This window comes from Odocoileus virginianus, unplaced genomic scaffold (assembly GCF_023699985.2).
Source record: "Odocoileus virginianus isolate 20LAN1187 ecotype Illinois unplaced genomic scaffold, Ovbor_1.2 Unplaced_Scaffold_1, whole genome shotgun sequence".
In the NCBI taxonomy this organism is placed as follows: Eukaryota; Metazoa; Chordata; class Mammalia; order Artiodactyla; family Cervidae; genus Odocoileus; species Odocoileus virginianus.
The window spans coordinates 62,557-76,355 of record NW_027224263.1 but is presented as its reverse complement, the minus strand read 5'-3'; the positions used below and the strand labels follow the sequence as shown (position 1 = coordinate 76,355).

The window sequence follows — 13,799 nt, the reverse complement described above, 5'->3', positions numbered from 1 at the left end:
CAATATGAGAACAGAAATCATACCTGTTAAAGTGCATAATTTTGCAATCTCAGCCTGAGGGTTTTTTAGTCAGCAGTTATTTAAGTATTAATTTTTCCCTTCTCCAACATTTATGTGGCACTAAAACTGAACTGCCTATTTAAGTTTCTAATAGCTTAATATGAAAACCCAGATTCTATTTGATAAACAAGTTTCAAACCCATATGGAAGAATCATACTGGCTCATTTAGCAAGTACATGTAGGTCTATTATAGGTCAAAAATATGGAGGAAAGACACCAAATACATTCAGAAAGAGACAAGTTTTAACTTCTTTAATAATACATTCAAAATTTTAACATGAGGAGGATTCACTATTTTAATTAACTTTAAACACAATTTTAAGAACAAAAGACCACACACTGGTCAAAACATTTAGAAATTCAAAGGGTATGAAGTCACAATAGGGTGGAAAACCTTACGACAACTGAATTCAGCATGCTCGTTGTACTACTGACCAAACTAACGGCCAAGGCAACTGGAATATAACAATCCACATGTGCTTTTGAAAATGACAGAAACTACCTTGGTTATGAGAAATGCAGGTTGATTGCTTTAGAGGAATGTAATCCTCAAATTAGCAATTTAGAATTTTCCACTGTAGTCTATGGCCATACCATCTGTCTGTGCCTGATGTTGTCCAATCTCAGAAGCTAAGCAGGGTCAGAGTATGGTTAGTGTATGACCACAAACTTCTTCTGGTTATAACTTGGATGGGAGAATTCCATCATAACCCAATTAAAAATGGAAAGATGCTAAATGTCCATGAAAAGCTACTCTTGTAAGTTGGGATGCCTTAATGCTGAGGCTGTAGAATAAAATGGCTACACAGATAGCCACCCCTGGTGGCTCAGATGGTAAAAAAAAATAAATAAATAAAATAAAAAATCTGCTTGCTAACGCAGGAGACCTGGGTTCCATCCCAGGTCGGGAAGATGATCACAGGGAAGGGAATGGCAACTCACTCCAGTATCTTCCCTGGAGAACACTATGGACAGAGGAATCAGTGGGCTACGGTCCCTGGGGGTGGCAAAGTTGGTTACGATGGACACTTTCACAAACAGAACAGTGAACACAAATTCTAAGTCAAGATAATACTCATATAGAAACAAGTAACATGAATTTTCTTGATACACAAGAATTGTTCTGATGACCTTTTCAAGTAATGAATTTAAAATGAAGTGTGGTAGCTCCAAAAACTTTAGAATTTATGTAATATTCTTGCTGAGAAATGGTTATTGAAATCACAAACAAAATGACAGAATATCTTTAAAGCAATGCTTTATTTATAACCTTTAGTAATTTCATTTGCCAATTTTTAAGAAGTTTTATTTGGTTTATAAATTTTGTGCAAATAGACTTCTGCTTTATTGTTCCCCAAACTACAGATATCCAAGATACAGATGACATGTGATCTATCCATTTTAGCTACTGCTTTGATAATATCGCCTAGAAGTAAAACAGATGAAAAGTATTGTAAAATAGATAAATATTTACTTGGATTAAGTATCACAAAAGCTGATTTTTCTTATAATTAACAGTGTCTTTTATTTTCCCCCTCTTCCCTCCAATTCATCACACATATCCATTGAGTTATGTCACAGTAATCTCTGCAGATAACAGTGAATACATCAAACAAATGTTATAAAAAATGTCAATATACAAGCTGGTACTCCCCATAATTAATTAATTAACTAAATAAATCTACATATTTTCAAGGTCATTTAGGTGCTAAGTAAACAGTTTCCTAGTACTCCTCAAGGATATACAAAGAATAAACTTTTCTATTTTGAAATTCAATTATTATTTACAAAACTTCTAAGATATAAAGCGAAGTAAGAATAATAATTGAAGCTGCTTTTAAAGTATATTTCCTTTGAAGTAGCTTTATTAACTAACACTTAGCTTTGGATATTCTTAAGCACCTTTATCAAGAGGGGATTGGCTGAGACATTAATGAAAATGGCAGAGTACAGAATTTCAGGGCTCTCTCCCTCCACTAAAGCAACTTATAAGCTGGCAAAAAGCTCTCAGATCAGCTTTTGCAGAACTCTGGAATTTAGAACAAAACTTAACCACCTGGTGAAAGATTAATGAAGAGAGATTCTGCTGCACTGTGATAAGAGTGTGCTTGTTTTGAATTGCCCACCTACTCCCCAAATCAGCAACAGTCCTGAAGATGGCAGCTTGACCTCCTGGTACAGGGAGCAATGCTGACCTTTTTCTCAAAGATGTGGTTGTGTATTTTTGATCTGTTAGGCAGCTCCCTCAAGGTCAGATGCAAGAAACTGCTTTTGTTTTACCCAATTTGGAGCATCCCCACAACTAGGGTAGCTTTACCAGTGGCTTTTGCCGAAAGCATATTAAGGCAAAAGCATTGATCAGAGCAGACAGAACAGGAGATAAAGTTGGGACAAGCAATAGACAGACCAAAAAGCCTGGGGAGGAAGGAGATGGGGAAAGAGATGGGGGGGGGAGTATTATTGGCTTTTTAAGACTTCCTGTGTATTTCAAGGAATCAAGGTGGTCACGTATATGCCCAGTGCTGTACGCATGTTCAGAAAAGGTCTGAGAAAACACTCAATGTTCACTTCTGGCTAACCATCAGTCTCTGCAGAGCAGAAATGAGGGCTAAGACAGGATCATAAACAACTGGCTAAGTACTGAAGGGGCTTCCCTGGTGGCTCAGTAGTAAAGAATCCACCTGTCAATGTAGGAGATGTGGGTTCAATTCCTGCATGGGGAAGACCCCTGGAGAAGGAGAGCCTGGCAACCCACTCCAGTATTCTTGCTTGGAGAATCCCATGGACAGAGGAGCCTGGCAGGCTAGTCCATGGGGTCACAAAGAATTGGACACAACTGAGCAACAAAACAACAACAAAGCACCAAAGGGGTGCCACAACACAGAGTCAATCTGCAAAAAATGAGAGAGTACTGTTTTTCCTTCCTTTTCTTGGGTAAAATGGTATTTAAGGAATCTCTTTCAAAACAGTACCTGACCACTACTAAGCTACTGTATCACAGATTTCTGTGACTACACATGACAAAGATTTCATTTTAAATATGAGAAGATTAAAACATTTAGAGGTTAAATAAAATAACCAAAGTCACAGGGTGATTCTAAACTGGACAGTCTGGCATCAAGGTATGGGCACTGAACCTTTTGTGCTAGAGCTACTTCTCTAAAAAAATGTGCTAAAAGGCCAGCAGTGCATCTATGTTTTATGGGGCCTGAAAAGGTACAGTATTTGGTGGCCCTCTTTATGAAACAGAAAGAAAAATACCTCCCAAAAAAAACCCCAGAAGGGCCTTGGAAGGGATTTATGCAAGTGAGAACTCCTGGAGCTTAGATTTCATCAGCTTCACATGAAAGCCACATCTGCCACAAAATCTGATGATTTTTTTTACATCTTTAATAGTTTTACTTATTTTTGTCTTTGCTGGGTCTTTGTTGCTGCATGGGCTTTTTTTAGTTGCAGAGTGGGGGCTAGTTGCAGTGCACAGGCTTCTCATTGTGGTGGCTTCTCTTGTTGTGGAGCACAGGCTCTAGGCACGTGGGCTTCAGTAGTTGTGGCATATGGACTCAGCAGTTGTGCCACATGGGCTTAAGTTGCTCCAAGGTATGTGGAATCATTCTGGACCAGGGATCAAACCCATGTCTCCCACACTGGCAGGTAGACTCTCTACCACTCAGCCACCAGGGAAGCCCGATGAATTATTTAAAATTGTGCAAGTTCACTAACACACAATGAATATAATAAAAGTGCTAGGTCTTCCCTGGTGGCTCAGTGGTAAAGAATCCACTTGCCAATGCAAGAGACCTGGGTTTGATCCCTGATTCGGGAGGATCCCACATGCTGCAGAGCTACTAAGCCTGTGTGCAACAACTACTGAGCCTGTGCCATAACTGCTGACTCCATGTGCTGCAACTACTGAAGGCCTTGTGCCCTAGAGCTCGTGCTCTAAAACAAGAGAAGCCACCAGAACAGAAGCCTGTGCACTGCAACTAGAGAGTAGCCCCTTCACCCACAACTAAAGAAAAGCCCATGCAGCAACAAAGACCCAGCACAGTGAAAAGATAAAAAAAAACAAACTTGCTAGTACTATATAGTTTTCTTTTTCTTTGATTGGAATGGACTTTAATCCAGATGCTTTGGAAAGATTTTAAGATCTTCAGATTTGATGCTAACAACAGAAACCCAAACCTTAATAATTCTAATTGTTATCATGTCATTTATAAATATTGAGTTACGCAGTACCTGCAACAAAATGTATAAGTGAGTCTTCTGTTTAGGACTCTGCCTACTTGTGTAAATGACAACCTCTCTGTGCTTCAATCTGCTCATGTAGTAACTACATATAGGCTGCTCTGAGGATTAAATGCATGAAAAAGCACTTTGGTAGCTGACATAACAATTAAATGTCAGCAACCATCATTTTCTACTTAAGAAAAACTGGTATTAAATTACAAATTTTTGGAGGTTTTCTTTAAATGTAATATTGCTTCTCTTGTTACCATACTGGTTCTTTTCTATTTATAAATGTATTTTGATGGGCAGTAAAACAAAGTGTCTTAAAAGTTTTAAATAGATAAAATGTGCTTTACACAGTTGCCTATAAAAAGTGCTCTATGTTATCCAAGCAATTCATACTATAAACTTCATTCTTGTTGTATACAACTTTTGCTATCATGTAAATAAGTTTAAGTAAACAGAACTAATAGATACCCTGCTTAAAAAAATACACTGCTATTAAATTACAATGCTATTATTTATATTACAAAGGAATTGTTTCAAGAGGATTATAGATTTTACCTATAAAATGAGCTTCTCTACATCTCATTTTAAATTGTTAGAAGTACGAAAATTGTATATTTTTAGGAACATCATATATGCATAAGGTGAGTGTGACAAAGGAATGCTATGTGTTTACCACTCCATTTCCTATTCATGGTCACATGGGAGACAAAGTGTCCTGGCCTCCTTTTAGTTAGGTTAGCATTAGTCGCTCAGTTGTGTCCAACTCTTTGCAACCCCACGGACTGTAGCCTGCCAGGCTCCTCTATCCATGGAATTTCCCAAGCAAGAATATTGGAATGGGTTGCCATTCCCTTCTTCAGGGTATCTCTTCAGGGTATCTTCAAAAGCCAGGGATCAAACCTGGGTCTCCTGCACTGCAGGCAAATTCTTAACCACCTAACTGAGTCACCAGTTAGGTTGAGATAATGTAAATAAGTTCTGGCAAATGAGAATGTGAGTGGAAGTGATGTAGCAGTTTTGCTCCAACACAATTACAAGCTAGTCTCCTTCATCCCTTTCTTCCTCTGCCTAGACAACCCTGGAAGTCATTTGTTCCTGTTGGAGCTGCAGCAGGATGGAAGCAGGTTGCATTCCTGAATCACTGCTGGGGAGAAAGCTAATAACTGATTGCATCAGACTTGACTTGAGCAAGAAACAAACTTTTACTGTGTTAAGTCACTGAGACTTTGGAATTGCTTTGTACTGCAGCACAGTCTAACCTATCTTGTAATATAGTGTGTCATTCCTTTCTCTGAACATAATATCTGAAATCCAGATTACCTAGAGGATAATAAAATTATATACCATGTTATGCTTCTGAAATGTTTATCAATGGAAACTGCTTTCAAAGAGGTGGGATGTGTATGTGTGTGTGTGTATACACATACATATATTATTGTACTTAATAGTTAAAAGTATAATAACAATTTTAATATCTTATCAGTATTATTCAACAAATGACTTGGGAACTATGGCTAATCCCTTGGAAAAACATTAAGCTGGATCCCCCATCTCATTCTCTATACCAAAATAAATTCCAAATGGATTAAAATTTTAAACTATAAAAATGAAACCATATTAACAAAAGCAAAAAAAAAAAAAAAAACCACGCCCAAACAACACAATTCAAAAATGGGCAAAGGACTTAAATCAACATTTCTCCAAAGAAGATATACATGTGGCCAACGAGCTCATAAAAATATGCTATCATTTGTAATTAGGGAAATGCAAATCAGAACCACAATGAGATATCACTGTAGGATGGCTGTTATAAAAAACAATCAAAAACAGAGCCAAACCCCACCCCCCTAAATAATGTGTTGTTGAGAATGTGGAGAAATTGGGATCCTCGTGGATTGCTTATGGGAATGTAAAATGGTACAGCTGCTGTGGAAAATGGTTTGCTGGTTTCTCAAAAAGTTAAATATAGAACTACCATACAACTCAGCAATTCCAACCCTAGGGATATTCTTAAAACGACTGAAAGCAGGGACTTAAACAGGTACTTGCACACCAATTTACATAGCAGAACTATTCACAGTGGTCAAAAGATGTAAACAAGCCAAATGTCCATCAACAGATGAATGAATAAAAAAGATGTGGTACATACATTCACCAGAAGATTATTCAGACATAAAAAGAAATGAAATTCTGATATATATAACATGGATGGACCCTGAGGATATTATACCAAGTTAGTAAGTCAGACTGAAAAGAACTAAAATGCATTACTTCACTTAGATGTCTAGAATGGGCAAATTCATGGGGACAGGAAGTAAAATAGAGGTTATCAGGAGCTAAGGAGAGGGGGGAATGGGGAGTTATTGTTTAACAGGTATAGTGTTTCTGTTTCCAGATGATGAAAATGTTCTGAAAATGGTTAACATTGATGGTTGCACAACATTGTAAATGTACTTAGTGTCACTGAATTGTACACTTTAAAATAGTTAAAGTGGTAATTTTATGTTATGCATATTTTACCACAATACAAATAATATGTGAGTAAAAAAAGATATAAAAGTATAAGAAAAAAAAACCCAGTGAATTAAAAAAAAAATCTTGGACTGAGGGATGTCTTCTTGAGTCTGACATAAAATCAATAGCCACAAAAAGGAAAGACTGATATATTTGCATACATAAAAATAAAATTACTTAAAAAATCAAAACAAGATTCCCATTGAATAAATTTCAAACTGATAAAAGTATTTGCAACACACAATGAGGGTTAAATTTCTTCAATATGCAGAAAGAAATTACAAATTAGTTAAAAAAAGAACTCATAGAAAAATGGAAAAAAACTAGCATAGAAAGTTCTAGAAAGTTCACAGAAAAATATAAATGGCCAATAAATATATGAAGATATTGAACCTTAGAAATAATTCAGAACCACAAATGAAAATAATGATACATTTTGCCTATCATCTGCCAAGGATTAACAAGACTGATACTATCTAGTATTTTTAAGGGAGTGAGTCAAGTGGCATTCTTCCTTTTGGTTGAAGTGTGAATCGTTATAACCTTTTTGAAGGACATTTTGAAAATACCTACCAAAATTTTGGGCTTCCCTGATGACTTGGACAGTAAAGAATCTGCCTGCAATGCAGGAGACCCAGGTTCGATCCCTGGGTTGGGAAGATCCCCTGGAGAAGGAAATGGCAACCCACTCTAGTATTCTTGCCCAGGAAATCCCATGGATGGAGGAGCCTCATGGCTACAGTCCATGGGTCACAAAGAGTCACATGACTGAGTGATTAACACTTTAACTTTTCACTTATACCAAAATTCTAAATTTGGTGACATCTAAGAAATAGGGAAAGGAGTACATCAAGGCTGTATATTGTCACCCTGCTTATTTAACTTATATGTAGAATACATCATGAGAAACACTGGGCTGAATGAAGCACAAGCTAGAATCAAGATTGCCAGGAGAAATATCAATAACCTCAGATATGCAGATGACACCATCCTTATGGCAGAAAGTGAAGAAGGACGAAATATCAATAACCTCAGATATGCAGATGACACCATCCTTATGGCAGAAAGTGAAGAAGGACTAAAGATGAAAGAACTACTTGATGAAAGTGAAAGAGGAGAGTGAAAAAGTTGGCTTAAAGCTCAACATTCAGAAAACTAAGATCATGGTATCTGGTCCCATCACTTCATGGCAAATAGACTGGGGAAACAGTGGAAACAGTGACAGACTTTATTTTTGGGGCTCCAAAAATCACTGCAGATGGTGACTGCAGCCATGAAATTAAAAGATGCTTACTCCTTGGGAGAAAAGTTATGACCAACCTAGATAGCATATTAAAAAGCAGAGACATTACTTTGCCAACAAAGGTCTGTCTAGTCAAAGCTATGGTTTTTCCAGTAGTCATGTATGGATATGAGAGTTGGACTATAAAGAAAGCTGAGTGCTGAAGAATTGATGCTTTTGAATGGTGGTGTTGGAGAAGACTCTTGAGAGTCCTTGGACTGCAAGGAGATCCAACCAGTCCATCCTAAAGGAAATCAGTCCTGAATATTCACTGGAAGGACTGACACTGAAGCTGAACTCCAATACTTTGGCCACCTGATGCGAAGAGCTGACTCATTTGAAAAGACCCTGATTCTGGGAAAGATTGAAGGTGGGAGGAGAAGGGGATGACAGAGGATGAGATGGTTGGATGGCATCCACTGACTCAATGGACATGAGTTTGAGTAAACTCCAGAGTTGGTGATGGACAGGGAGGCCTGGCGTGCTGCAGTCCATGAGGTCACAAAGAGTTGGACACAACTGAGGGACTGAACTGAACTGAATAATTCATCTTACAGATATATAAGTGCACAAAGATTATAGATTATATATACATACACATGGGGCTTCCCTGGTGGCTCAACAGTAAAGAATCTGCCTGTTAACACAGAAAACGCGAGTTCAATCCCTAATCCAGGAAGATCTCCTGGAGGAGGAAATGGCAACCCACTCCAGTATTCTTGCCTGGGAAATTCCATGGACAGAGGAGCCTGGCAGGGTACAGTCCATGGGGTCACAAAAGAGTCAGACACAACTTAGCAACTAAACAACAACAACATACACACACACACACACAGATAGATATAGATACTCATAGCAGTACTGTTTGCCAGTATAAAAGACATTTGGAAACAATCTAAATGTCCATCAATACGGGACTAATTAAGTAAATACTGGTATAGCTACACAGTGGAATATTTATAGCTACTAAAACAAAAGAGGTAGCTCTCTATATATTGATACTAACATGAAAGCTATTCAAGTGTTAAAAGATAAAAGTTGGTTATGAAACCATGTTTAGTATAATTCCATGTATGTATCTGAGAGAGAGAGAAACAGACTGTATGTGTGCGTGTGTGTGCGTGTATGTGAGACAGAAAGAATATACTGTCATATGTAAAAATAATTTCTTAAAGCATTCAAATACAGGTTATCTCCAGAGAGTGGATGGGCTGGTAGAAAGGGATGAACCTTCAAAGGCAGCGAGGGAAACTTTCAGTTTTACCCTATACCTTTTGGTACTGTTTGAATTTTTAAATTATGAACATGGATAGCTTTTATAATAAAAAAACTAGTTCCTAAAAATGTTGAAAAAATGATACCAATGTTATACTGTAAGCCACTGCATTACATTATTCTGTTTATTTTTTAAAAAATTAATTTATTTTAACTGGAGGCTAATTACTTTACAATATTGTGGTGGTTTCTGCCATACATTGACATGAATCAGCCATGGGTGTACATGTGTCCCCCATCCCGAACCCCCCTCCCACCTCCCTCCCCATCCCATCCCTCTGGGTTGTCCCAGTGCACCGGCTTTGAGTGCCCTGTTTCATGCATCGAACTTGGACTGGTCATCTATTTCACATATGGTAATATACATGTTTCAATGCTATTCTCTCAAATCATCCCACCCTCGCCTTCTCCCACAGAGTCCAAAAGTCTGTTCTTTATATCTGTGTCTCTTTTGCTGTCTCATGTATAGTTATCTTTTCGTTTGTAATTAGAGAGAATGGAAATGTTTCGAATCAAATTGATCTGTGTTCAAATCCTAGCTGTTATCTATGCTGATGAAACTCTCTGATCTTCAGTCTAATCATCTATCAACAGGGTATAACAATGTTTACCTTGCAAGGCTCTTGTTAGGATTAGTTGTAACTTATGTAAAATGTCCAGGCACAATGCTTTGCACAGAGCTAAATGGACACTATCATTATGCCATGAAAAATATGGTATTCCATGTTTGAAATGAATTACCTTGCTTTTGATTGTATCACTTCTCTCTTCTAGAGATTCTTGCCCTTCATGTCCCAAATATTAACTGCTCTGGTAGAATGGTACCAGGTATTCTGACATGATCATATTTCGTGACTGCTGGAAGAACGCTGGCACTAGCAAGTAGTGGGTAACTGTGAATTTTGTCTTCATTTTTTTATATCGTTAATAACATACACAGACAGCAGAAGAAACGTGACAGAAGTGGATACTGCAAACAAGATACTGCAATGAAACAAGAGCAAGAGTTCCACAAACATTTAAAGTACAGATTAGGTCTCTAATTACCAAATCTGGAGTCACTGACAGTCTAAGGAGCTGAAATGTAAGAAGTAATGTGTGTGCATGCTCAGTTGCGCCTGCCTTTTTGTGACCCCCATGGACTGCAGCTTGCCAGCCTCCTCTGTCCATGGGATTTCCCAGGCAAGAACACTGGAGTGGGTTGCCATTTCCTCCTCCAGGGAATCTTCCTGACCCAGGGGATTGAACTCACATCTCCTGTGTTTCCTGAATTAGCAGACGGATTCTTTACCACTGAGCCATCTGGGAAACCCCGTAAGAAGTAATACTGCAAGTTATATCATCTTTAAAATGGACTGTGGGAAAAATAAAGAACCTCTTACAAAATTGGATCCTTAAGTTCAGTTTGAAGTGAAGTGTTAGTTGCTCAGTTGTGTCTGATTCTTTGTGACCCCATGGACTGTAGCCCACCAGGCTCCTCTGTCCACGGAGTTCTCCAGGCAAGAATCCTAGAGTGGGTTGCCATGCCCTTCTCCAAGGTATCTTCCTAATCCAGGGATTGAACCTGGGTCTCTTGTATTGCAGGCAGATTCTTTACCATCTAAGCCACCAGGGAAGTTCAGTTTGCAGTAACCATTACTGCCAAAAGTTACTTCATCATCAGGCACAACTGCTAAGACTTGTTTAAAAACAACATACACTCAAGAGTTTCATCAGCTTAGAAAGACCCACCACAAAATCCCAAGATAATAAGGCCTTTCTTTAGTGCTTTTTTAAAGGGAATATTCATATAAGCTCAATGAAAATGGCTAGAAACTTTACCACATGCTTAGGAAATAGAAATGACAGAAGAAAGTGAATAGGATAAGTATAATTGGACATGTAATTTTACTCGTATATAAAAATGATTTAAAGTTCAGGATGTTATATAGCAGCCTAAACAATTCGTTGGTTGAAGGGTTTCACTATTGGGATTACACACATGCTTAGCAGTCCTCAAGGAATTTATTGCATAGCACTTGAATAACTAAGTAATTATAAGAGAAAACAATTGTACTGTACTATAGTATGGGACTTCCCTGGTAGCTCAGCTGGTAAAGAATCCACCTGCAATGCAGGAGACCCCAGTTTGATTCCTGGGTCACGGAAGATCCCCTGGAGAAGGGATAGGCTACCCACTCCAGTATTCTTGGGCTTCCCTGGTGGCTCAGATGGTAAAGAATCTGCCTGCAATGTGGGAAACCTGGGTTCGATCCCTGGGTTGGGAAGATCCCCTGGAGGAGGGCATGGCAACTCACTCCAGTATTCTTGCCTGGAGAATCCCATGGACAGAGGAGCCTGGCAGGCTACAGTCCATGGGGCCACAAAGAATAGGACACAACTGAGTGACTAAGCACACAGTATGGAGGCACTGAGATTTCAGGCAATTATAAGGTGAAAGGACAAACTGTCTTGGAGAAGGCGAGGGTGGGATGTTTCAAGAGAACAGCATTGAAACATGTATATTATCTAGGGTGAAACAGATCACCAGCCCACGTTGGGTGCATGAGACAAGTGCTCGGGCCTGGTGCACTGGGAAGACCCAGAGGGATCGGGTGGAGAGGGAGGTGGGAGGGGGGACCGGGATGGGGAATACATGTAAATCCATGGCTAATTCATTTCACTGTATGACAAAAACTACTGTAATGATGTAAAGTAATTAGCCTCCAACTAATAAAAATAAATGGAAAAAAAAATTAAAAAAAAAAAAGAAAAAAAAAAGAGAAGAGTAGAAGCTGCACTGTTCCATATGCATACCACTTCGGTTTAGCAAATACTTACATTTAGAAATGTATTATAAAAGAATATTCTTAATGCCAGCCTGGAATAGAAACCATTAATCTATCCAATTTTATTTTAAAATATGTTCCCATTTATCTTTGGGTACTTTTACCAAATAACTCTTTAAACTGTATCAAACGTTAAAGCTAGAACTGTTTATATAGTAACATCTTAAAGTTAGGACCATTTGCATTATTAATTAATTTTATTTTCTGACTGCATAGATCCTGAGATTGTCTTACCTGCAAGTACTCTTGAACTTGTCACTTTTTCAGTGGCAGCTGATGCCTGTGGATACACACAGCTATAATTCATGCAGGTTAATAATGTGTCTACTTGAGATGTTTGGATATCTTGTAGAGAATACATGGGGAGGAAAGCCACATCAATTGCTATCTCATGGTTCAGACCTGTTACAGAAAAATCACACATTATTAAAAGTGTAGTTAGTAACATGGTGCTAATGAGGCCAGATCTGATGGTCTGATCCTCACATGTGCCAGATAGCTTCATAACTGTAAAAAAATAACTTTCAAAACTAAGAGACTAAACCCTTTGCTGTGCAAATGCTCATGAATACATTCTACTGATTGAAAGGGCAGACACTTTGGAGTAATCTAGCATCATCACTGGAAATAACAGTCCCAAATCTTTTACATATTGATGGACGGCTTAAATTTTAATATCTAGAGAACAGCCTAGTCACAAAAATGAAGACATGTAGAGAATTTTCATCATCATTTATGATAGATGCCATTACAGGACAAGAGAATTCAGAGATAACTACTGGTTTTCTTACTGCCATTTTGGACTTATGGTGTAAGACTCAAGCAAGGCCAGGGATGGAAGTACCAAGGTTCCATTTGTCCTCAAACATACAAGAAAAATTTCAGTCACTCACCATTAGGGCTAGAAAAGGTTGCAGCTTGGGGGAATCACCACCATGCATCCTGACCTATGTCTGTTGTTTCTTTATGAGGGTCAGTGTCAACTAGGGTGGATTAAAAAAAGACTTCTGACAGGCAAGGGTTTCAGCTGGGTCTTCAAGCATGAGTAGCATTTAAATAAACAGAGAGAAGGGTATTTCAGGTAGGACAGGGAGAAGCCAAAAGTAAGGACAGAGTAAGGAAACCATCTTGACTGGATCAAGGAAAAATATGCAGAGCACAGCTTGAAAACTCTGAATTCCACCCAGACACTAAAACCAGAAACTTAGAAGTTATCCTTAACTCTTCCCTTTCATTCTTCCCTGATATTTAGTCAGCAAGTCCTATAGATTCTATGACTTCAGTATCTACCCTATTCATCCCATAGCAATTCTTAAGTACAGAGCATGAGCCAACGATATGTAAACAAGTCCTGGACTTTAGAAAGATGGTAATGATAACCCTACATGCAAAACAGAAAAAGAGACTCAGATGTATAGAACGGACTTTTGGACTCTGTGGGAGAAGGCGAGGGTGGGATGTTTCGAAAGAACAGCATCAAAACATGTGTATTATCTAGGGTGAAACAGATCACCAGCCCGGGTTGGATGCATGAGACAAGTGCTCGGGCCTGGTGCACTGGGAAGACCCAGAGGGAGCGGGTAGAGAGGGAGGTGGGAGGGGG

The 13,799-nt window shown here is 38.5% G+C and overlaps 1 protein-coding gene across 1 annotated transcript in view; it reads right to left on the bottom strand.

The window, feature by feature from the left end:
- Window positions 1–298: 298 nt before the first annotated feature.
- The window catches only part of RADX (RPA1 related single stranded DNA binding protein, X-linked), a gene marked incomplete at its 5' end in the record, with an annotated part of 75,473 nt that continues 61,972 nt past the window's right edge, over window positions 299–13,799 (bottom strand). Inside the window, 2 exons of the mRNA XM_070462179.1 lie at window positions 299–1,487; window positions 12,431–12,598. Coding sequence (XP_070318280.1) covers window positions 1,357–1,487; window positions 12,431–12,598 — 299 coding nt within the window. The remainder of the gene's footprint in view (window positions 1,488–12,430; window positions 12,599–13,799) is intronic.